Source organism: Lynx rufus, unplaced genomic scaffold (genome assembly GCF_022079265.1).
Source record: "Lynx rufus isolate CCGP_SWC_20201006 ecotype Redwood Valley unplaced genomic scaffold, mLynRuf1.p SCAF_15, whole genome shotgun sequence".
Lineage (NCBI taxonomy): Eukaryota > Metazoa > Chordata > Mammalia > Carnivora > Felidae > Lynx > Lynx rufus.
This window is the reverse complement of record NW_025814829.1, coordinates 719,361-745,420: the sequence shown is the minus strand read 5'-3', so window position 1 is coordinate 745,420 and position 26,060 is coordinate 719,361. Positions and strand designations below refer to the sequence as shown.

The following is a 26,060-nucleotide window of genomic DNA, read 5'->3' as shown; positions in this document are numbered from 1 at the left end:
GCCTAAATGGCTGTTCAGGTAACCCCCATCAAGATTCTAGAGTTCTTCAGGGCGCCTGGGTGGCTCAGTCGGTTGAGCGTCCAACTTTGGCTCAGGTCATAATCTTGCGGTTCATGGGTCTGAGTCCTGCATCGGGCTCTGTGCTGACAGTTCGGAGCCTGGAGCCTGCTTCAGATTCTGTGTCTCCCTCTCTCTCAAAAAATATACATTAAAAAAAAAAAAAAAGACTCTACAGTTCAAGTCACCAAGCCATTGAGCAAAAGACAAGAGTTATCCATTAAAGCAACAGGTTCTGGAGAGTAGGATGGAATCATTTTAGCATAAAATGAACACAGGCTGCCAACAGTGTGCCCAAATAGATACTGGGATAGGCAAAATACCAACCCCACCCCAACAAGGATGTCCACATCCTAATCTCCACAACATGTGAATATGCTACTTTCCCCAGCCCTTAAGGGTCTTGGCAGACATGATTAAGTCAAGTATCCTATGGAGACATTATCCTGGATCATCTAGCAGCCCAATGTAATCACAAGGGTCCTTAAAGATGGGAGAGGAAGGCAGGAGCGTGAGGGAAGCATCTATGGAAGAATGAATGGTCAGAGATGTGACGATGTTGACTTTGAACACAGAAGAAGGGGCCCCAGGCCAACAGATACCAGCAGCCTCTTAAAGCTGGAAAAGGTGAGGAAATGGATTCCCCTCCAGAAGGGACACGATGACCCTGCAGACACCTTGATTTTAGCCCAGGGAGACCCGTGTCTGACTTCCGACAGCTGTAAAATAATAAATTTATGTTAAGTCGCTGAATTTGTGGTAATTTATCACAGCAGTAGGAAATAACAGAGACTATCTTGACTGGTCAACGGTTGGGATCCCGTGACTCACTGCAGGATGACCAACAAGGCTGCAGCCTCCCTGTCACCCAAGCCGCTCGTCTCTGTCCGGCTCAGGGAGCGGTGGGGAGACAGGGCGGCCGGGCTCTCCGCAGGCATCCTCTGGGGACCTTTCCTACTAGGCTGGGCACAGTGCCGGGGGGGGGCAGAAAGGACAATCGCTGGAACGCCCCGCAATGAGCAAAGAGGTGTTGGGAGTGAGGAAGAGCAGAGTTCAAATCCCAGCTCCGCTCACCAGAAGCAAGCGGCCCATCCAAGCCTCAGTTTCCTCCAACCTCACAGCACTGTGACCAACTGGAACGATTACATACATGTGAACGTCGACAACCGAACGTCCCATCAGAGAGCAGACACTGTCAGCGGAGACCCTGTAATAGCAATCGCGGCTAATAACTGATCTCATTCGGGGCCTGCGAGTCACAAACATGGTACCGGGTTCTGGTCTCTCTGGGCCTTGGCTTCCTTGGCGAGTCCATGAGGAAGGCTCCCCACCCGTCTCGCGCTACAGCTGTGAGGATGAAAACTAAAACAGTTGTGGAAACAGTGGGAAACACACAAGCCCAACACAGATGGGAAGGGGGACCTTTTCATTTCCATTCGGGGTCCCTCATCAGGGCCTGCCCACATCAGGTCGTCACCGGAAAAGATGCTACTTGTGCTTGAGGAAAATACTAAGCAGAAATCCTAATGCATCAGAGTCACTGACGGCTCACAAGCCACGAATGAAGTAAACTGGACATTCTGGGTCCCTTCCCAGAAGTGAGAAGCCCATAGTCCATCCTCAGATGTCACTGGCTGTCGTGAGGGGCTCAGAGGAACAGTCCCCCAGTACGGAAGGCCCTCCGCAAGGCTCATCTGGGGCAGCCGGTTCTATTCCAGGCCCCCGGAAACAAGAGCCAAATCTTACAGCAAACAGTGAAAATATCTGAAAAATATTGCAAAGTGTTGAAAAAGTAGAGCTGACCAAGACTTCATCTTTTAAAATGAAGTCAAAAAGTACATAAATGCGCTTATTGAAAACGCAAGCCACTGTATCAAGACGTGAAACACCGAGGTTACGGTGAATTTTGACATCTTCCGCTGGAGCGAGCGTTGATTATCGATGTACCGGTGTACTTTTTCCCCTTTGTTCCAACGTGACGACAACAGGGTGAACCCTTCACCTCTGACTTGCACACACGCTACTTACTGTAAGAGGGTAACCTTTGCAAAAATTATTTCAGGGCTTACACTTTCTCAGAGGTATTTCTTAATATCCAAAGATATTCAAATCCTCTTTGGAAGCCAGTTTCTTGTCAGCGTGCTGGTTGTTTTTCTCACCAATTATGAAAGGATCTAACCCTATCTGGGCCTCATTTGTCTGGTGTGAGCCGTCCTCCAGCAATCCTTATTGACTATCTGTAATCCCACATCTTTTGCAAGATTTGCAATTTCACATGTTAATACATTTGCATGGAATTTGCATTGTACTGCGGTACAGCCCTTGAGGACGGGCCAGGAGAGAGGCCAGTGTTGAGGGGAAGACACCGAATGGGGGCGACGGGAGTTTTCTGCTGCCTCCTAACAAGTTACCACAAACTTCAAGGCTTAAAACAAACCACATCTATCATCTCCCTGGTTCCCCAAACCCAGCTGGAGTCCTCTGCTCAGGGTCTCACAGGCTGTTCCCGTGTGGCCTTGGCGGTGTTCCATTCCGGACTCAGGGTCCTCTTCCAAGCTCCCAGTTGTTGGCAGAATTCAGTTCCCGGCAGCTATAGGACTGAGGCCCCCATTTTCTTTCTGGCTGTCAGCTAGCGGGGGGGTCACTCAGTTCCTACACACCTGTCCTGTCCACATGACCCCTCACTTCCTCAAAGCCATCCGGAGCAGCTCTTACTCCAAAAGTCTGGTTTTCTATATTTTTATATTTGGCGGGGGGGGCGGCAGAGAATCCCAAGCAGGCCCTGCCCTGCGCTGTCAGCACAGATCCCGACACAGGGCTTAAACCCACAAATGGTGAGATCGTGACCTGAGCTGAAATCAAAAGTCAGATGCTTAACTGACTGAGCCACCCAGGTGCCCCCAAACACCATCTCCTACAAAGGGACACAATCTCGGTGGGGTTGGGGGGGCATTATACAAGAGCATGATGCCCTGGTGGGGGGGGGCGGGGGTCAGGTTAGGGCACATTTACCATCAGGACCATTAGATGTTACAAACGCTGTTGCTTTCCTAGGTGACCCCGTAATTCTGGAGCCCGCTGGTCCCCACCCTCAAACGCATGCTCCCCATTTCCACCGCCAAGGCTCTGCTGGGTCCAGCACTTCCTGTCACAGCGCGAATGACATGGCATCCAGTCTTGTTCTCCCCCGGATCCATTCTCTACTCCGCCCCTAGAGAGGGCTCGGTAACACGCACACCTCACCGTGTTCCAGTTAAAAGGCATCCGTAGCCCCCTGGCAGCAGCAGGATGAAGTCAATGCTTTTTCACAAGCAAGGCAGTGCCTTCACAGTGTTGGTGCCCGAGGAGTCCACTGCCACGTGCCTCTCTCTCCCGCTCTCCCCTTGAGACCCAGGGGGTTCCATCGGCCTGGAGTTCCCTGCCCCTTACCCATCCCCCCCCCTTTTTTTTTTAATGTTTATTTATTTGAGAAAGAGAGGACGAGTGCAAGCTGGGGAGGAGCAGAGAGAGAAAGAGGGAGAGAGAGAATCCCAAGCAGGTTTCTCATTATCAGTGTAGAGCCTAACACGGGGCTTGAACTCATGAACTGTGAAACCATGACCTGAGCAGAAATCAAGAGTCGGACGCTTAACTGACCGAGCCGGTCAGGTGACCCCCCCCCCCACCCAACCATCCATCTTTCTGGAGAACAGCCTCTGTGAGGCCAACCCTGGCTCCCACAGGGGGTCCTGCATGATCTTTCATATTCCACATGACTGTTACACAGCACTTACCTTCTTTGCTACAGCTACTGGTTTCCAGATTCTTCTCCCCACCATACTGTGGGGGGGGGGGGCGGTAGGGGCAGAGTCTGGAGGCCAAGAGCTCATTTTTTTCCTTTCTGAATCTGAAGTACCAGGAAAAAGAAGTACCAGGAAACAGGAAACACTAATGGCATGTGAATTAACCCTATTTCTAGCACAAGGTGGCAATTAAGAGCCCGGGGTTATGAAACCACACAGCCTGGGTCTGAAGGCCAGTGACACCACTTACTAGTAGCATGACTCAGGGCACGTTACTCAACCTCTCTGCACCTTGGTTTCATCATCTCCAAATGAAAAATCTTTATCCAAAAAAAAAAAAAAAAATTTAACTCTAAAATTTCTTTAAATTAAAAAAAAAAGAATACCTGTTTTATAAGATCACTAGAAGGAATAAACAGGTTCTTATTTGTGAAGGACGTAGAAAAAGGTATGGATGGGATTGTGACAATACAAATATTTGTTCAGTAAAATAAACACCCTGCAGCCACGTGATACGCAATGGTGAGAAATTCATCCAAATGGAGGAGAGACATCACACAGACCAGGGAGAGGAGCCAACGGTAACCCCGTTGTCATCAATGTCGTTCTGAAACACTCTTTGCCAAGAGAGAAAGGGAATGAAGACTAAACGAGGACAGAACAGAGAAGGCAGAAATTCCGGTACGTGAGTGACGATGGGCCTAAGTAACTCTTCGGGTCAGCTTTCGCATGTTCTGTGATTTCCCCTAATGAAAACAACGGAAGGCTGAGTAAGCCAGCACCGGCCGGCGTCCCGGGAGGAGTCACAGCCCGTGGGCCAGGGCCCCATCCTTCCTGTGGCAGTGGCCGCCCAGCCGTGCGGCCGTGTGAGTCTCCAGCCCCACCAGCCCATGGATATCATCTCCTAGGTCATCCTTCTCTCCAGAGATGGCCATCCAGAGACGTCCCGGTCTCCAGAGACAGAAATCTAAATGCTAAGTCTGTCCCTAACTATTCGACCTTCTCGGCCTCTCTTTGCTCAGCTATAAAATGGAAAACCCTACCTCCTAAGGTCGCTAAGAGGATTAAATAACGGATGGAAAAAACAGACACGGCGTTTGCTACCTGGCAAGGTAGTCAGTACGCGTGTCTCAAAAATAAGAGTAGGTGAACTTTAGGATATGTCTCAACCTAAAACCCGTGCAGGCCAGCAACCTGCCTGCAAAGTGGGTGTGGCTAACCTAGGCAGGCAGGTGCACAGCACTGACCCGGGTGCTGGTTGTCCTCAGGCAGTGACTGAGTAACCCAGCCACCCGCAGAACACATTCGCCACCCTAAGGTGACCCGGGTCAGCCACGTGTGAGCCAGCTTCTCCCCCTGTGTCACAGCAGGGTGGCCGGCTCTGCTGCGGGAAACTCCCCCCGGGCTTGGTGGCCTTCCCGCCACACCCAAGTAAGGTGACAACAGCTTCAGGGAGCATGTTAAGCTCCTTTCCGATTCCTCCAGGGCTGCTCCAAATCACATCATCACCGCCCTGTGCGCCCACATCACCTCCCAGAATAAAAAAAAAAAAAAAAAAAAGTTCTCAGCAACACAGGGGGCAAGGCTCACCGCTCATAAACAAGGGAAGAAGAAAAAGAGAAGAGAACGTCAGCATCTGGGCAGCTCCACAAGAGAACTAGTCCGTTTGCAGAGGCTGCTGACATTGTCCGGGTGAATGAGGGCAGGCAGATCCCTCCAGATGATTTGTCCAATTGGCTTGAAAACTTAGGTCCACGTAAAAATCTGCAGGCCGTTGACAGCAGCTTCATTCCCGAACCGAACTCTGGAAGCAACGAAACTGCCCTTCAGTGAAGAACACTGAACCGGTGACCAGGAAGTGGTAGGTACATCAATGGCTCGGAACGCTACCCAGCAGTGAAAGGCAAGCCACACAAAGACGTGGATGAATCTTCTTTTTTTTAAATACCTTTTATTATCACTTAACATTACAGCCTAAACATTTCTTCTTCCTAGAAATAGTTGAACACAATTTTAGTGACTACATTATAATTCATTTATGGATGGTCTGTAAGTCAAATATTTTCTTACTGCTAGACATTCAGTTACATCCACTGTTTTACAGTGGACACATTTTTCATATTTTGGTTATGTTCTATTTTTTTAATCAAAATGTATTTTTTTTTTCAGGAATAGAACTTGGTGATTCATCACGTACATAGGACACCCAGTGTTCATCCCATTCAGTGCCCTCCTTAATGCCCATCACCCCTTTAGCCCATCCCCCTACCGACCTCCCCTGTCAGCAACCCTCAGTTTGTTCTCTGTATTTAAGAGTCTCTTATGGTTTGTCTCCCTCTCCGTTTCTATCTTATTTTTGCTTCCCTTCCGTTATGTTCATCTGTTTCGGATCTTAAATTCCACGTATGAGTGAAGTCATATGGTATTTGTCTTTCCCGGACTTATTGACTTATCTTCTTAGCATAATGCACCCTGGTTCCATCCACATTGTTGCAAATGGCAAGATTTCATTCTTTTTGATTGCCGAGGAATATTCCGCTGTATACACATACCACATCGTCTTTATCCATTCATGATGGATTCATGTGAACATTTGGGCTCTTTCCATATTTTGGCTATTGTCGACAGTGCTGCTATAAACGTTGGGGTGCATGTGTCCCTTCGAATCAGGATTTTTGTATCCTTTGGATAAATACCTAGTAGTGCAATTGCTGGGTCGTAGGGTTGTTCTATTTTTAGGTTTTTGAGGACACTCCATACTGTTTTCCAGAGTGGCTGCACCTGTTTGTCTTCCCACCAGCGGTGCAAAAGAGATCCCCTTTCTCCACATCCTCGCCAACATCTGTTGTTGCCTGAGTTGTTCACGGACATGGATGAATCTTAAACGTGTATGGCTAAGTGACAGAAGCCGGTATGCCAAAGCTGCCCACCGTGATTGTGACCCTGTGGCATTCTGGCAAAAGCAAAGCTAGAGAGATGGGCCCCGCAGTGGTGGCCAGGGAACTGCAAATACGGGGAGCTGAACAGGTAAAGCATAGGGGCCTATTTAGGGTGGGAAAATCACTCAGTGTGACCCTGCAATGGTAAATACAGGACATCTAAGCGTTCGTCAAAACCACGGAGAACGTCACAGCACTGGAGTAACCCTCAATGCACTCAATTAGGACTAAAACCATGTGGTGGGCGTGGGGAGGGGGAGTCCCGGGCAAGAAGGCAAACTGGGACCCAAGAATCTAAATGTATCATGAACGTATGAAACGGCATCACTTGAGGTGGGGAGTAAGGTGCTGACCTAGGTGACGCTGGAAAGGTGTGGGGTCTGTCACACCAAAGGCTGGAGGAGGCGTACGTCCACGTTGCGTGAGAGTTGACCCAGTGCTTCCCCGCAGGTTCACAATTCTTAAACCACTGCACTGGAACTGGACGACGAAGGGAATGCATGGAGGGAGTTTTCTCACCGCTGGAAAAGGAAGTCCCAGTTAAGCAAAGGGAGAAGGCTAGCATGAGTCATGTGGGAGCGATTAGACCCGGAGGCCCGGCAGGAATTTACGTCGAGCTTAACACAGACACAGGTGGTTATGCAGAGAAAGTGACAGAGCACGGTACGTGTGCACAAACTCTTGTACGCCTGCCTGTGCTGCTCTGACAGCTGAGGGGCCTAGGAGCAAAGTTGCATCAGGAACACACACACGCACCTGGGGCCCACATCTTGCTTTCCCGGCACCATTCTCCAATGAAAGGAGTCAAGGCTCCTTACAGAAATGATGGATTCTAGAACCAGGTCAGGAAATCTACATGAGCCTAGAGCACCTTGTAGTGCGGGGGGGCAGGGGAGCACTCAAAAAACCCCACAATGATGGGGTTGTATCCAAGGGATATAGGAAAAAGGGGAAGAGTGCTCAATGGCAAAGCAGAGACAATGTGAGCAACAAAGTAAAGAAAGTTATTACCCAGAGTGTGAAATAAGGATCAGTGAGTCCACACGGAAGTAAACACTTGAAGAAGCAAAGTGAGGGAGGACAGACAAATCCCCAGGCAGCATTCCATGCAACTTGCTACATACTCCGTCCTTAGGAACCTAACTCTTCACTCTGTAACTATGGACTACGTGCGACTTTCTTCCAGAGAGGACAGTAAAGAAAGTGGGAAAGAGAAAGACTAACTTCCCAAACGCTACCTCGAGCCATGTAATCAAGGTTAACGTTAACCGCAATTAAGTCATAGGGACAGAATGGGCCCGTGACAGAATGTGCTGAGAAACGACCCTTCACCTCTGTTCTTCCCCAAACACCCTAGTTCACTCATGACACCAGACAAATCCCAACTGAGCGGCCTTTTTTTTTTTTACGCATTTATTTGAGAGAGAGAGAGAGAGAGAGAGAGAGAACCCACACAAGTATGAGAGGGGCAGAGGGAGAGAGAGAATCCCAAGAGGGCTCAGCACTGTCAGCACAGAGCCCAACACAGGGCCCCATCCCATGAACCATGAGATCATGATCCAAGTGGAAACCAAGAGTCAGACGCTTACCCAACTGAGCCCCCCATCCTATACAACACGCCCAACAAGGAATCCTCAAAACTATCATGGTCATCAACTACGAGGGAAGGCTAAGAAACCATCACAGCCAACAGGAGCCTAAGGAGACATGATGACTTAATATCATGTGCTATCTCAGATGGGATCCTGGAAAAGGGTCATTAGGAAGAACTAAGGAATCGCCATCAAGTATGGACTTCAGTCAACAACAACGGATCGAACTTGGTTCATTCAGGTTTCCCAACGTGCCATGCCAATAAGGGGAGAAACTGGGTGGGGGTATACAGGAACTCCCTGTACTTTCTTTATAATAATTCTGTAAACATAACATTTTTTTTTAAAAAAAAAAAAGCTTATTAAAAGAAAAGAAAAAAGAAAAGACTCCCGTTGGGCAGGGGTAAACTCTGCTCTGTGGTTTCACAGAAAAATAGCACTCCATTAACGAGTGGGGTAGTTCATGGCCTGGGTAGTGGACTCTCAACCCTCAGCGTCCATGCCAGCAAGGTGACTCAAATGGCTTCTGACTTCCCCCCACTGGCCCTGAGCTGACAGAATGGGACTAAACACAGCCTGGATCTTCGAAAGCTCCGGCGAGGACTAGCGCACTGAACACGGAGGGAACCCCTCCAGAGATGCTCGGTGTCACTCCCCCAGGCACGGAACCCCACGCTGCCGGGACGCGTGTGACCAACAAACAGTTGTCACTTGCTCTCACCAAGTCCCAATTCAATACGAACGACCGATTATAACACAAAGCAGGCTGAAATCCCTGAGGGGAGAGGGGGAGAGACAGACAGACAGACAGACAGACAGACGGCAGCTGAGTTGAACCACGGCTCAGAAATCGCAAGAATTTCCTAGCAAAGGTTTTCATCTGACGTGGGCCTTGAAGATGAAGACAATAGGCAGGCAGCAAAAGGAGAGAATTCCAGAGACAGGGAAGCACATGACAGGGGGACACATCGGACACCACACGTTCGAAGACTAATTATTCTTAAGTCAGTTTGCCCACAGAACTGGACAGCAATGGGAGAGAAGTTTTGACAGGCACAGCTGGTCCCTGCCCGCCCGCTGAGAACTCCGGGTTTCACTTGCTGGCCATAGGGAGCCACTGAAGGTGTTTGAGCAGGAACGTGACGGACCTCCGGCTGGTCCAGAAGCCACGTGCTGGGTGGACAAGACAAGCCCTCCAGCCCTGCCAGCATAGCCTCCTCCGTGAGGCCGGACGCACGCCGGCCACACGCACACAGCGGTTCTGCACGCACACTCAAGAGAAACTCCCTTCTCTCTGGGGACAGGACACTGGGTTCTGTTGCTTGTTTTTTTAATTACAGGGAGAGAGCACGCACGCGTGGGGGAGAGGGCCAGAGGGAGACAGACAGAATCTTAAGCAGGCTCCATGCTCAGCACCGAGCCCAATGGGGGGCTCGATCCCATGATCTGGGCCAAACTCAAGAGTCGGACGTGCAACCGACGGAGCCACCCGGGCGCCCCAGGGCACTGGATTCTTTAAAGGAGCAGCCTGAGTGCCCAGCCAGGCAATTAAATACAGGGGTGTCTGGGAGTGGATTAAAGTGAAAATCATAAATCAATATGACATCTTTCAATTAACGACCCGGCTACCGACTCCCCACTGGCCCGTCGGCAGGGTGCAGTTGTGTAAAGGCAGCCAAACTCTTGCTCAAATTAAGTGTCATGCCTGCTGAAGGAAGGAGAGGGATCTCTGTAGAAAACTGGGGGCGGGGGCGCAAGGAGGCAGGTGCCGGGAGAAGAGCCAGGGCCCCGGGGCAGCAGGGGCAGCAGCGCGGAGAGGCGGAGGGGTGCCCGGCACCCCCTCGCGGCGGGTCTCATCCGGAAGCGGCACCCGGCATCCTGCCGGTTCACGTCCTGCGCTCCTTCGGAAATCCCGGTCAGGAAAAGCCAACCTTTTATTCTGACCTCAAAGCCTGGTGCTTCAAAGACGGCCCAGCCCGGCTCCCCCGCGTGGGACAGAATCTTGGGGTCCGAGCCTCCCACCAGGCAGGCGGCCCGACCCCAAAGCGGGCCCGATTTCAGCGCTGACGCCCGCACTGAGCCAGACTGGATTCCAATCCCTCACGACCTCAGCCCCTGAAGCCCCTTATTCGATAATCCACGGTCTCCACCACCTAGAGGAGACCGTGGTTGGAGGCTCCGAGCCTCTCTCCCCATCTTATCCTCACCACGACCTCCTCTTGGTGCTTCGGTGCATGAAGGAAGGAGGCAAGAGAGACAGACCGACCTTTCTGCCCCCAAGCCCAAGACGGCGCCTACACCAACTGCATACGGGTTCTCGGCCTTTGCTCTTCCGAGCCAGCAGGTCCCCTGCTGTCCCCTCGCCCTCCGAGGGGCCTGACCCCAGTTAGCAGCTGTTTCCGAGGCCGTGCCAGTGGAGCCCGGCCGAGCACCGGGCAGGAACGGGTCGGTTTGGGAGCCCCACCTCGGCACACTGGCTCACCCGGCAGCTCCAGGAAGCAGAGATGGGACGGGACCACTGTCAGCGGGAAGGAGCAAACGCAGACCACTGCTGAGCCGGCGCAGGGGGGAGCCCGGCAGGGAGGCCAAGGCCACGCTCTGTGCGAACATGTGACGTCCAACCACAGATGATCTCCAAGGGGCGCACTTGGTGGGGATGTAGGTCTATCCTAGAGAAGCAGCGGGGAGCCCAGGTTCTGGAGCCAGATTCCTGGCCAGTGAGTGAGTGTGTGTGACCTTGGGCACGTGACCGGGAGGGTTCGGGAAGACACCGCAGGCCAAGCGCGCAGAACGGCATCTGTCGCGTGACAACTGATGACGGCGACGTTCGACTCGCTGCCGTTGCTACAGTTGAACCAGGCTCTTAATGCCTGCGCGTCTAGGTCTGGGTGCCCGGGTCACCTAGAAGAAATCAAACCATCCCCTCCCTGTTCTTTGCCAGATTTTCCAGGACGGGGCTTTCAGGTTCATACCTCTGAAGAATGAAGAAGGCGCCGAGTCCGGTTTTAAAATATTAACACATACCTTGAACTCTGCCAACTGCCTTCTCTTCCAGCATCTCCCAGGCCAGGGTAAACAAAGACCCACTCTGCAGGAGAAAGCCAGGGTTGTGCACTTCACCCACCTATCAAGCCCCGTGGAGATGACACCATTAAAAAAAAAAAAAAAAAAGAATGCCGCTTCTTCTCAGCAGGGTTAGCGGTTAAGGAAACTGCTAAGATCACACTCAACAGCAGGGTTGAGTTCACTAAGGAGAAGCGATTCGTCACCCCCGCAGCCGACTGCCACGTGGACCTCTCCGGGGGAACAGCAGCTGCCCCATTATTTTTCACACTGTTGAAAAGCCAAAGGGCCGGCTGCCATACAGGATAGGCAGGCACAGCACGTTTTCCATCGAGATCCGGGGAGGGAAGCACCAGGTTCAACCCGGGGTTGCGACACCAGGCAGGAGACCGCCCCAGCGAGGGTCCGGGGCCGCCCGTCTCGCTGCCTTCTGGGTCCAACAACCGCCTGTCTGCACGTGCACGTGACAGTTTACAAAGCCTTTCACGCGGGGTCTCTTTTTTTTTTTTAATGTTTATTTTTGAGAGAGACACAGAAAGCAAGCAGGGGAAGGGCAGAGAGAGGGAGACACAGAATCCAAAACAGGCTCCAGGCTCTGAGCTGTCAGCACAGAGCCTGACACGGGGCTCGAACCCACAAACCACGAGATCACGACCCGAGCTGAAGTCGGATGCTTAGCTGACTGAGCCGCCCAGGCAGCCCTCATGTAGCACTTCATTTAACCTACACGAAGCAACTCCTCCATGTCCCCGTCACATCCCCAGCAGGGCTGGAAAGGAGACGCCCCCAACTACTGGATTATCGACCACAGGCCAGCCCGTGCTAAGGACCAGACACCCATCAACTGCCTTTAATTCCTGCAGAGTTGCCCTGTTTTAAGAAGAGCTAGCAGCTGAGAAACTTCCCCCTTGACTCTCAGAATGATAATCACAGTCCGAGCCCTCCAGGAGACAAATGCGTCGTGGTAAATGCAGAGACAGAGGTCTCCAGAGAGGGAGAGCCTCCAGAAGGGACGAAAAGTCCCCCTGCCTTGTAGAAGCTAAGCAGAAGTTCAGCTGAGTCCTGATTGAGAAGGGGGTGCTTCTCAGAGGGAAGAGCAGAGGTGGACCCCCGGACAGGCCACACGCAGGGCCCTCCGAGCAAGAGGACCACCGATGTGGCCTGAGCTTCCCAGCAGCACCCCGTGTGTCTTGCACGGAGTTGAGGCTCCAGCCTGCAGGTGAGGAATCATCGCCCAGTGGTTTTAAGCAAGACAACTCTTGCAGACTGGCCTTTAGATAGAGGAGCTGGGCAGCCGTGTGGAGGACGGATAGGATGTGGTCCAGCCGCCGTGTGAACGGCTACTGCAGCCGTCCAAGCAGTAAGAGGACATGGTCCTCCCCAGGCAGGGACTCACGGGGAGACACGCGATTGAGAAAAATTTCAGAGGCAAAGCTGGTGAGGGTGACGAATGTGGGGGCAGACACAGAAAAGAGTCTATGACCCTGAGGTTTCTGGCTTCCGCTCCTGCATGGATAAGATGCCTGCCATGAGGTAAGAGAGCGTGAGGAGCGAAACGACCCCGGGGAGAGGGTTCCCAGCAAAGAGAAGAGACCACGAAAATGATGAGCTCCGTTTCTGACACAGTGACTTGAAGGAGCCTTTGGGACATCCAAATGGGGGGTGTCGCACAGGACGTGCGAGTCTCCAACTCTAAAAAAGTCGTTTCTAAAAATCAGACGATGGCCTTCCTGACATCTCACGCTGTACAACGTCTGGCAGTGTGCCCAGACTAGAGGAAGGCACAATCAGGGACACGGACGATGCCGCCTGGAGCGACACGCGGTAAAGCAGGGCCCGGCAGCACATTCTCGGAGGTTCTGAGCAGGATGTCTGAGCCGGGAGTGAGCAGGCTGCAACCTCGTCTCGGTTCTGATACCACAGCCATACCGGCCCTGTGACTCGGGACGCGTTAGTTAGCCTCCCTGTGCCTCAGTTTCCTCATCTATAAAATGAGATGACGATCGTACCTAAGCCACACGGAGCTGTGGTAGGATCAAGTAACACCTGTGAAGCACTTTGCATGGAACCTAGCACTGTGACAGCAAATGGTACAATCTATATTCAAATTTGGTTATTACTGGTGAGGACAACAATATCCAGGGGCGCCTGGGGGGCTCAGTCAGTTAGCGTCTGACTTCGGCTCAGGTCATGATCTCGCAGTTCATGGGTTGGAGCCCCGCGTCGGGCTCTCCGCCGTCAGCATGGAGCCCGCCTCGGATCCTCTGTCCCCATCTCTCTCTGCCGCTCCCCTTCTCACACATTCTGTCTCTCAAAAATAAATATTTAAAAAAAAATCACTATCATTAGTTTGAGCAAGTTACTTCTCTATGATCATTCTTACCTGCAAAGCAAGGGTAATACCTGCTTTTTACAGGGTTACTAGAAACCAAAATTTGAGGACAATGCACGTGAACACTGACTCCTGTGTAACGGATCGGACCTCTCCGCAGGGGACAGGGGTTTCCCTCCCGGCGGCTCAGGTCCTCAGCTGCCGGTTCTGAGGTCTTGGTCTGGGGGTGTGCATCGCTCTCCCGGAGGACGCGGCTTTAGATCCAAAGAGGAAACAGCCACACACTAAAGGCTGTGTGGCGTGTGCCGTGCCGAAAAGATACTAGTCAATTAGAAGGAATCAAGTGTTTGACATACGCTACAATATGGATGGTCCTGGAAAACACCTTGCGTGGTGAAACACACCAGAGAGAGGCAGACACGTGTTGTAGGAGATTCTACTTAGGGGAGGAAGCCAAAATAGGCAAAATCATAGAGACAGAAGGCAGAAGAGAGGTTACCAGGAGCTGAGGGGAAAGAGGCAGTGGTGTTTAATGGGTACACAGCTCGCGTTGGGGTCGGTGAAAAGGTTTAGGATACAGGTAGTGGTGACGGGTACAGAGTTTTGTGAACGTATTTAATGCCACTGAGTTGTGCACTTACAAATGGTTACAATAAGCATCATGGTAGGCAGATTTAAAAATCCACAGAAGCCATCAAAACAAGGAGCAGCTGGTCAGTTACGCATGGGTCCCCAAAGGCTGGCTGCTGTGGCGGCAATGAACTTGGGCTCTTCATATCCTCCTGGTGTGATGGATAAACACTGCTGGCTTTAGGTATTAAGTGGGCCGGCGCAAGAATCTGTCGACCGGGCTGGGCAGTATGCAAATGCTCCCGTGGAAACCCAATTACATTATTTCTTACTCTTGAGCATGCACGGCTGTAATAAAGACAGGTGTTTGGCTTTGGTAACAACGGATTCTTACTAACTCCTCTGCTGATGGATAACGCATTTGGCAGTTCTGCCCCAGTTTTAAAATCCTTCCCGAATCACTCACTGCGGGAGCAGAATCGCTCACTTCTTGTGCAGGGTACGTTTTCGGTCTGGTACGGATTCAGGGGAAAGATAAATGCATTTTCTCACGTGTGGTCAGGCACCCAGGGATTCACTCGGTGAACCAGATTCTCACGAGGTATAATCTGCCTTCCCCGCGTGGGACTCTTGAGTCTCCAGCCACACTGATGACCTTCTCCCTTCTCGCAGCAAAACCCACTCCTGCCCCAGGGCCTTTGCACTACTTCTCTCCCTCTGTCTGGAGATCTTTCTCCAGAGATTCACAGAGTCCTCCCTCCCTTCCGTATTCACACCTCTACAGACTCCAAGGTCACCATAACCCAGAGGCCTTTTCCGGCGATCTGTATAAAACAGCACCCATCCTACCTCCTGACACCATCTATCCTGTTTTGTGCTTTATCTTCCCGCAGACAACTCACATGTGACACGGGAGGGTAACCATCTCCTACCTCCATCTCAACCAGAATATAAGCTCCAGGCAGACAAGCCCTTGGTCTTGTAGACTACCGCATCCCCAGAGCCTAAAACAATATTGGCTCACAAAAGACGTTGATACCTTTTTCTTTTTTAAATGAGCGCAGAAAAAAATGAAGTTATGCTATCAGCATACTATTCTTCATATCGATGACAATGTCTTGCCCCAGCATCCCTAAGAAAGCAATGATCCCTTTCTCGTTTGGCTGAGAAAGAGCCCTAGTAACCTCCCCGTCACACGCCATTCAAGCCACATCAAGTGTTTTCAGAAGTTTAATGAAGTCTGGCCCGCTTTTAAAGAAAAAAAGATTTTCACAAACAGCATTTGAATAAATGACATGTGGCACATCCGCACTATGGAATATTACTCAGTAACAAAAAGAAATGAAGTGTTGATACGTGCCACGACATAAACGCACCTCGAAAACATCACACTAAGTGGAAGAAGCCAGACATCAAAGGCCATGTACTGAACAATGCCATTTATAGGAAATGTCCAGAACAGACAAATCCATAAGACAGGAAATAGATTCACGGCTGGGGGCCTCAAGGGAGAGACTGAGAAGTGCTGGCTAAGAAGTGGGATTTCTAAGAATGAGATCCTGCCATTTGCAACAACGTGGATGGAACGGGAGGGTATTCTGCTAAGTGAAATAAGTCAGGCAGAGAAAGACAGAGATCATATGTTTTCACTCACATGTGGAATTTGAGAAACTTAACAGAAGACCATGGGGGAAAGGAAGGAAAAATAAGTTACAAACAGAGAGGGAGGTAAACCATAAGAGACTCTTAAATACAGAGAACAAACTGAGCGTTGATGGGGGTGGGGGGAGAGGGGAGAATGGGTGATGGGCACTGAGGAGGGCACTTGTTGGGACGAGCACTGGGTGTCGTAGGTAAGCGATGGATCACAGGAATCTACTCTCGACGCCAAGACTATACTGTATACGCTGTATGTTAGCTAACTTGACAATAAATTATTTAAACGAGAAAAAACTGGGATTTCTTCTCAGGGTGATAAAAATGCTCTAAAATCGACTGTGGTAATGGCAGAAAAACACCAGAAATGGACTACAACCTGATGAATTATATACACTTTAAACGGGTGAATCGTAGGATATGTGATTAGGTCTCAACAAAGCAGCTACCAAAACGAGCGCTAACAAATCGTGCTTGTCACATCATTCAATACGTAGGGCCTAAAACTATACAGCAAGTACCCATACATCCACAGCCTGCACACATTTCTCAGTTAAACACAACTTATACGCCCAGTAACTTCAGAGAAGAGTTTATTTCACTGAAATCCCGTCACTGCTCACAAGGCGACCAAGTGACCACCTCACCCAAGTTCTTCTAAGTCTGGGGTACGCAAACTCAGGGGTGATACTCGGAATTTTGACAACCAGGAAAGCTCAGGTGCCAATGAATCAGAAGAGATGCCGGAACTAACCAGGACAAGTGCCAGTCCCATCAGCCACGAGCATCTCAACCAGCGCCCCAGGGACCTGCCTTCCGTCCCAGGCCCCACACACCGAACCCATTCTCTGCCACTTTCCTCTGCTCAAACCGCCGCACGGTCTTAATTCCAAACAGGGCACAGTACAGTCATGTGTCCCACGCCTTACGGGAATTAATCATAGACATACTATGAACTTTTCTTTCTCCGCAGCGTACGATGATGACGGAAGAACTATTTGGTGCCAACGTCAGCAGACAAACACAACTGCGGACCATAAATTAGCTGAAGGCGCTGGGGCAGAGGGGGGCCCTCCCACAGGCCGGAACAGGTTTACGTTACTTTACTAGGATCAAATGAAAACCGAGATTTTTTAAAATTCTTACAGAGGACTCTCAGACCCTGGAGAACACACCCATAGATTCCAAGAGTGCCACGGATCCCCCTCTGAGAAACACTCATCTACAGACTAAAGGAAAAAAGTAACTGACGCACAGAGCTGATGAGGTCTTTTCTAGCAAACACTTACCAGGTGCCTGTGTGTGTCCGGCAGCCATCTTGTGCAGTCTTCTCACCCCACTGTCCCTCCCCAATACACACTAGAAAGGAGGGGAAGGAACTATTATTTACAGAGCACCACCCACATGAGGGCTTTGCTCAGTGCTCTGCAGGCACACATGTAACCATAACATCTATCTGCCAAGAAGACATCCCAATTTCACCGATGATTAAACAAAGGCCAATGGGGTAAGAACCTTGTGCAGTCGTTCAGGTAGCACACAGAAGGCGGGATCTGAGCAGACGGCGTCCTGGCCCCACGCAAGGGCACCTCAGTAAAGGGGTGGAATCTTTCCAATCCCTGCTACAAGCCTAACGCTCCGACCCCTTTGTGGTAGGCAGAGTAGGGACACCGCCACCCATGAGGTCCCCAACCTCGTCTCCAAAACCCCTGAGTAGGTTACCCTACACGGCAAAAGGGGATCCGCTGGGGCTCTGAGATGGGAGATAAACCTGGATCGTCAGGGGAGTGCAGGAAGGAGAGGCCTGTGTAAGGACAAGGGTCCCGACCAAGGAACGGGAAGGCAGGGGGCCCAGAGCAGAGGGCAGAGTGCCGTGGCTGATGGCTCGGGAGATGGAAGGGGGTCCAGGCCCAGGAATCCAGGCAGCCTCTAAGCTGGACAAGCAAGCACACAGATGTGCTCCTGGAGCCTCAGGAAGGAGAGCAGTCCTGCCAACTCCTTGATTTCAGCCCCGTTTCAAATTTGTGACCCCCAAGCAAGATGATCACCTTGTGGCGTTCTAAGCCTCTCCACGTGTAGTCACTGGTTACGGCAGCCACGGGAAATTAACAGGGCCAGGCTAGGGTGGTGAGTGCTAGTTTTGTGTGACCGGTGTTCCGAGGAGGATGGGCCAGCTCCCAGCCCGAGGAGGAAGACCATGAACAACAAAGGAGCAGATGGTGCTGCGGGAACCACGTTACACGCAGAGGGTTACACGCAGTGAGGACGTGACTGCTGGGACTTACCGGCCGTGGGGAAGGAGACCCGGGCAAGGACAGGAGACCCTCACCGCGGCAGACCCTGCTCCATAAAGCCCACCAGCCCCCAGGACCCGGATGTTCTCTGGACGGCATTTCACTCATGTTCTCCCAAGGGGTTGGTTTTTTTTTTTCTTTTCCCTTGAGAAAAAGTTCTGGAAGAGTCGGCAATCCCAGAAGGGAGCTGTGGGCGACTGGAGGACTTGGCCACTTCCTGGTCACCAGCCCATTCTGTTCAAGGCCGCATGACCACACCACCCCTGAGCAGCCACACTTGAGAAATCAAGCCACGATTAAACCAAAAACTCTGGGGGCACCTGGGTGGCGCAGTCGGTTAAGCGTCCGACTTCAACCAGGTCACGATCTCGCGGTCTGTGAGTTCGAGCCCCGCGTCAGGCTCTGGGCTGATGGCTCGGAGCCTGGAGCCTGTTTCCGATTCTGTGTCTCCCTCTCTCTCTGCCCCTCCCCCGTTCATGCTCTGTCTCTCTCTGTCCCAAAAATAAATAAACGTTGAAAAAAAAAAAAAAAAAAACCAAAAACTCTGGGGGCACCTGAGTGGCTCACTCAGTTAAGCGTCCGACTTCGCCTCAGGTCACGATCTCACGGTTTGTGAGTTCGAGCCCGGCGTCGGGCTCTGTGCTGACGGCTTGGAGCCCGGAGCCTGCTTTGGATTCTGTGTCTCCCTCTCTCTCTGCCCCTCCCCTGGTCACGCTCTCTCTCAAAAATAAACATTTAAGGGGTGCCTGGGTGGCGCAGTCGGTTAAGCGTCCGACTTCAGCCAGGTCACGATCTCGCGGTCCGTGAGTTCGAGCCCCACGTCGGGCTCTGGGCTGATGGCTCGGAGCCTGGAGCCTGTTTCCGATTCTGTGTCTCCCTCTCTCTCTGCCCCTCCCCCGTTCATCCTCTGTCTCTCTCTGTCCCAAAAATAAATAAACGTTGAAAAAAAAAATTTTTTTTAAATAAACATTTAAAAGGAAAAAAAAAAAGCAAAACCAGAAAACCCTGGTCCCCTGCTGGGCCACTGTGAAAGCTGTCTGCCATGTGGCCGGGACTTCACCCAGCCCATAGCCAGAGGGGCCTCAGCGGGAGACCGAGCATCGCTGAACGCATCTGGATACAAGCAGTACAAGTGACTTCAGGGCCAGGAGTCACAAGCGGATACACGGCTGTGGGCATCTGTCCCCTGGTGTTTTAACAGACAGACATTCGGTCTCTGGCCACAAAGACGGCTGTCTGTCCCCTCTCCAGCACCAAAGGCGCAGCAAGATGCCTCTCCCCTTGCCCACCTGGGGCTTCCCTTCTAGAAGCTACTACACGTCCCAAAGGTGAGGAGGTAAGGCGACACCAGGTGCCACGCTGGAGCCCCGCCTGGCTCCCCACCCACCGGAGTCCAGAGCATTCCTCCTTCCCGGCCCCCCCCGCGCACCCCCCCCCCCCCCCGTCTTGGCACAACCCCTCCTGGGTTTCCCTGCTTTATGCTCACGTGGTTATCATCTAAGATTAATTTTCTGAGTCACTCAACAAAAGTCTACTGAGCACAGGCTGTCATGCTGACAGATTGGAAAGTCACTCAAAAACCACAGAAGAGAGGTGCCCTAGAACACAGGAAGGAACAAAACGATCAGGTGGGGGAGGGCCGCCCCAAGGCAGCGAGGGCTGCACTGAAATCCGTGAAAAGACGTTGCCGGTTTTAAGGACTTGCACGAAGCAACTGAGGGTCTCTCGGTGTATTTACCTGCATTTACCTGCGTTTCCAAAATGCTTCAAAACTCAGGTATTAAAGTTACTGCCATCCACAACCCCAAGCCCAGTCCTCACAAGTACGGTATGAGGAACCCGCATGCCCTGGCATGGGGACAGTTCAGCCAGGAGGACTCTGTGACAGCAAGCAACCTAGCAGTCACCGGGAATGCATGCTCCGCTTCCTGAGACCCCCCTGCCCCCCAACAGATCCCGTCCAGAAAAGGAAAGCCCATCTATTTAAAGGGCCAGCATCAAGAAGTTTCGTGTGTTACTAAGGAGAAAAAAAAATCTTGAAACCCTCGCGTACCACTGGTGAGAGTTTTACATGGTACAACCATTATGGAAGACAATACAAAACATTAAAAATAGAATCGCCATATAATTTAACAATCGCCCATCTGGGTAGAGACCCAAAATTATTCAAAGCAGCATTTCAGAGATATCTGCACATCCATGGTCACGGCAGCACTATTCACGACAGCCAAGAGGGGGAAGAAACCCAAGCGTCCGTCAACAGATGACTGGATAAAGAAAATGTGTTCATTACACACATACAATTGAATACTACGCAGCCTTATAAAGGAGAGAAATCCCGTCATGTGCCACAGCATACAGGAACCTCAGGGACGTCATGCTACAGGAACTAAGCCAGTCACGAAATGACAAATACAACAGGACTCCATTGATGAGGTATCCAAGCAGCTGAAATCATAGAAACAGAGTACACAGGTGGTTGCCGGGGCGCCTGGGTGGCTCCGTTGGTTAGGCGTCCGACTTCAGCTCAACTCACAATCTCACGGTTCACGGGTTCAAGCCCCACATCGGGGTCTGTGCTGACAGCTCAGAGCCTGGAACCTGCTTCGGATTCTGCGTCTCCCTCTCTCTCTCTGCCCCTCCCCCCCACTCTGTCTCTCTCCCAAAAATAAACATTAAAAACAATTTTTTAATAGTCACATTTAATGTATTTTAACCATTGTTTTAAAAAATCTCAAAAGCACAGTACACAAGAAGAAAGATGCCAAAAACACATGACGTAAATTTTAAGAGAAAATCTGTATGGCAAGACAAAGAAGAAGCAGAGAGAGGGAAGAACAAAACACAGGTCACACCAACAAAGTCCAAACACTCAGTGGGGAGCCGACACTCCAGTGTGGGACTGAGGAAGGGACAGGGGTCCATACACCTGCTGCGGCCTAAGCTCTGAAGGTGCATCTGGCCCCCCTCAGGCCGGTCGCTTCTCTCTGATGCCCTATCCCCTGTCCCGTGCAGAGCTCCGGAGAGATCAGGGAGACTGGCAGGCCAAGGGCTTGGCAAGACACCCAGGTGTAAGACCCAGGCATCCTTCTATAACCTGAGGACCAGCACTCTGAGGACCAGCACTCCGCACCGGCCAAGCGGGGAGGCCTGCGTCTCCGGGTCTGCTAGAGCAGGCCAGCAACCCAAACACCGGAGTCTGCTGCCCAGCGCTGGCCTGGCACCGTTCCACAGAGAAACAAAGTCAGGAACGGTCATTTACACAGACACCCCATGCCTCAGTCCTTGACAACTGTAATTACAACCAAACAGCTTGTGAAAGGGAGAGCAGAAAATAGCAGCCCGGACCTAGGCGTGAATTGGAGGTTTCGGGGTAAAACACACACCCAGAGCGCTTGCTGTCATGGCGGCCAGTCTAAACAAGCGGCTTTCTGGCCAGTGTGTTTCTCCCTCTGATTTAATGAGCTGCTTGCTCATTTAGCGCTAGAAGCAGGTCACAGGGAAGGGACTTGCTGGCACAAGGCCACACGGGCTGACAAGTGACAAGGGCGGAGGAGACAGGGGCCGCTCCGGCCCCCAACACATGGCCAGTCCTGCCGGATGCCCCGGGGCCTCCATAGCTTTGGGGTGATGCCTTCTGCAGAGGTACGCTCTGTTCCTTCCACAAAGTGGTGTTTCTGCCATGGACTCCCTCGCCAGGGAAGTTCCACGTCCTAAGCCTTGGTTCGCCAACTGGGCCGATCACCCAAAAGATCATTCGAGAGCAGGGTCACAGAGGCGGCAGCACCGTCCTGGGCGTGAGCCCCAGCTCCACCTACTGACAGCAGCTTGACCTAGAACTACCTCCCCCAAACTCTGTTTCCTCACCTACAAAATGCGATCGTATCCTCGCCTCACCTAGAGCAGTCGCGAATCATTATTTCTAGACTATAAGGCCTAATGAAGCACCTCACACATACTTCGTGCTGAGTGGTAACTATTTCCATTGACGGCTAATATTAACAGAGACAGGACTCTAACTATGATAAAGGTATTAACAACAACATAGTCCCCCATGTCTTAATCCGACATGAAGTAAAGAGGCATTTTCGGTGAAACCCCAAGGACAGGCCAGCCCCAGGCTGCAATAACGCCAACCATAGTGAGAGCACAGGCCATCCCAGCACAGGGAACGCCTCCCCCAGACGCCCCCAACCAAGGCTGCTGGGCTTTCTACCTGAACAGGAAGATGAAGAAAGTAGAGGAAAGACCTGGGAATATACTTAATGCCAAGCCTGAAGCCACAGGGATGAAGAATCTCACAGTCTCTCGAGAGCGAGGGGAGAACTACACACAGGTTACATGCCCACCATCTCCTAGACCCCAGGATTCCTCAGGACCCCTCTCTCTCTGAGCTTTAATCTAAAAAAAAATGAGGGTAACAGGACCCCCCCCTCGACAGCTTGCTGTGGACATCAAATGAACCCACATGAAGGTGCTTTGAAGCAGCTCATTCCCACAACCATGAAAAACAGCATTGTTTTTTTGATAGTTTCAACCAATACAACTTAATAAAAAATGCTGAAGAATTGGGAAGATCAAGGCAGTGAAAAAGTGGTTTGTTGTTGTTGTTGTTTTTTAACGTTTTGAGAGAGAGCATGCACCAGCAGGGGAGGGGCAGAGAGAGAGAAAGAATCGCAAGTAGGCTCCGTTCTGGAAGCTCAATGCGGGGCTCAAACTCACGAACCGTGAGATCATGACCTGAGCCGAAATCAAGAGCCAGACGCTTAACCGACTGAGCCACCCAGGCGCCCTGAAAAAGTTATTTTAATAGGCTAACGAACTGCTCAGATAAACAGGGACAAACATGCTAATTTTCTTCCCAAATCTGCTGTCCCCGACCTGAGGTTTCTGCAGGGGAGAGGAATTGGCTGGAAGTAAAATTGGTGAACAGCCAACTGGAGCTCCCAACATCTGCTACATGTTTTCCATTTAGGTGGTAGATGCTTCTGCAAACAAACAGCCCAAAACAGGCTGCATCCTGGATGACCAATCCAGCCACCTCCGACACCCATTCTCTCCAAAAAGTTATGCAATGCCATTTGACCAATCGCTTAACCTACCTTCGAAACGTACAAAATTTCAAGTAGCTCCTATGTCAATGCAGAGCACACAGACAAATTCCTTCACGGTGATCAGAAGGCAGCTTCGTTTTTGTTCAGTCTCTGCTCTGTGTACCAGAGTCGGAAAGCAACGGCCTGGAATGTTTTCCAGACGCTGCTAGAAGGTGCCCGAAATGCCACAAGAGAACGCACACACACCCTTTTGGGGCCCAAAGCAACTGATCGAGGAAATTATGCTGAAATCCCACGTTTGTTCTTAAAAATTCAAGTCAACCTTCTTACATACCACAATAAATTGCTTTACCTTTTTAATGTTTTTGAGTCAATTAACAGCTAATTATCAGACATTTCCCCTAAAATCCGAATTAAAAAGATACGTCAGCATTCTCTCTCACTCCCCAGCGGACCCCACACACCCTCAAGGACACCTGCATCTCCGTTTCAGGAGCAGAGGGGCAGCGGAAGAATGGGAAGGGATAGTGTCCCTCCACCACCACATCGATTTAATCCTTGGCCTTTAATCCAGATGAACCACCCAACTCAGAACAGCTTCCCTGGAGAGTGGAGGGAGAGGGGTCTGCGGTTGGCGGTGGGCGCAGCCTCCCACCTTGGTACCCCCAGCACATCTAAAAGGGCACCAGCTAAGATGCTCGAGTTGACCCCACCCAGCCCCACCTCCAGCCACTCACCCGTATCCGGCGCATGGCCGCCACGATCTCCACTCTGCTATTGGGCCTCGGCACATCCAGGCTTCCGACGTACTGTGGGGAGGAAGCAAGCACTCATTGAGAAGAGGGACAGCAAGGGACCCCGGTCACAGAATGTTCGCGGAGGGAAGGAGATCCAGTTAAGCTCCCTATTTTGTGGAGGAGGAAACCGAGAGCCAAAGGGGTGTCTCGTTCGGGGCCTACTTCTAACTTTATAAAAATCAACGCAAGAAACCAATGCTTCCTTTGTCATCCTGCTCCTCATCAGAAATGAGGCCAAGCATGGTGTTCAAGCAGGTTCCTGAATCAGAAAGACTTGGGTGGGATGAATCTCCGAACCACTATCTTTGGGGGGAGGCGCTTGGCCTTTGTCTCAATTTCCTCACCTGTAAAATGGGATTCCAGTAAAGATCAAATGTGAGGAGGTATAAAATGTCTTACACAGATATGCTTTGCTTATATTAAAGCAGACCCCCCCCCTTCAAAAAAAAAAAGGAATATGTGCTTTATTCAATTAACGGCACTTCATTGAGTTAGCCCTCAATGTTATAGGGAACTCACACACTTGATTAAGTTCCTAACTGGAGGACAGGAACACGCTAATTATGTTTTATTTAAAATTTGAATCTTCTAAAAAAGAAAAAAGAAAACTTAATCTTCTGAAACGTTTCAAAACACAAAATGACATCCAGGTTAATGTTTAATACATGGATACTTCCTCACGGTATACTCTTCTAATAATGTAGAAATATGCTGAGCAAAATAACCCCCCCCCAGCCCATTGATAGTCTGACATAGTCTTTTTATATGCTGATGGGCACATATATTCGTAGACACAAAGGAATTTATTTTACATAAAAAGGTTCACTCTTCGCACTGTCCTACAACTTGATTTCTTTTTAATTTTTTTTTAACTTATTTTTATTTATTTGGGGGGGGGGGCAAGCAGAGGAGGGGCAGAGAGAGAGGGAGACGATCCCAAGCAGGCTCCGCGCTATCGGCACAGAGCCTGACGTGGGGCTCGAACTCACAAACCGTAAGATTGTGACCTGAGCCAAAGTCAAGAGTCAGACACTTAACCAACTGAGCCACCCAGGCGCCCCTACTTTTTAACATTAAACACAACTTGGACGTTTTTCTCTGCCAACGCGTACAAGTCAGTCACGTTATGCGTGGTGGCCACCAACCCTACATATGTCACTATTAACAACACTGCTTCCATTACGTCCTCATCTATATACCTCCGAGCTCATCCAGAGCTCTGTAGGCGGGGCTTCTACAAGCAGGACTGCTGGACCAAAAGTACAGAAAGATCTTGAGATCATTCCTAAGTAGGATGAAACAAGAAAAGCAGAGGGGGGGGGGGACGTTTTTAAGCACATGTATTGGTTCCTTCACATACACCATCCCATTCCATACTGATATTGGGGTACGCCTTCCCTTTTTTCATTCAAATTATATAAAATAGCCTGGGGGATATCCTAGAAATCAACAGCTTCTAAATAACTTAAAAGTCTGCCTGGGCAAAAATGGCATTAAAAGAAGAGGGTAGTCATCCCTGTAAGAAATGCGTTTCCTGTGGTTATACAGGAATAGAAGGTTCTTTCTGAAATTTTAGAGTGAAGGCTAGCCCCCGGAAGCAAGGTTCCAAGAGCTAAAAACTGCCAAAGGTTTCCCCTAGGATTGATCCAGTTTGTGCTAATCCCCCGAGGAGCACAGTCCCAGCAGCCAGTGGTGAGTTGTGAGCCCATTGCATTGTGGGCCCAAGGCGGACAGCCCCACCACGGCGGGCGGGCCATGTACCTGTTGAAAAAGCGTCTGGCAACCCACTTGGGTGAATGAGGCCCCCTAGATCTAAGAGTGTGGTCAGATTTAAATATGGATGGCGCTTCTCCCCCCTCCGAGCGCTGCTGGGACCCCACAGCATCAGGCAACGTGTCCGTGACCTCCACGGCCCAGAGCGGCA

General features: G+C 50.9%; 1 protein-coding gene across 2 annotated transcripts in view; it reads right to left on the bottom strand.

The window, feature by feature from the left end:
* Positions 1–26,060, bottom strand: part of LOC124509910 (carboxyl-terminal PDZ ligand of neuronal nitric oxide synthase protein) — a 286,360-nt gene that overhangs the window by 185,260 nt on the left and 75,040 nt on the right. For both annotated transcript variants that reach the window (XM_047076502.1, XM_047076503.1), the window contains exon 2: positions 24,077–24,148. In XM_047076502.1, the coding sequence (XP_046932458.1) occupies positions 24,077–24,148 (72 nt within the window). The remainder of the gene's footprint in view (positions 1–24,076; positions 24,149–26,060) is intronic.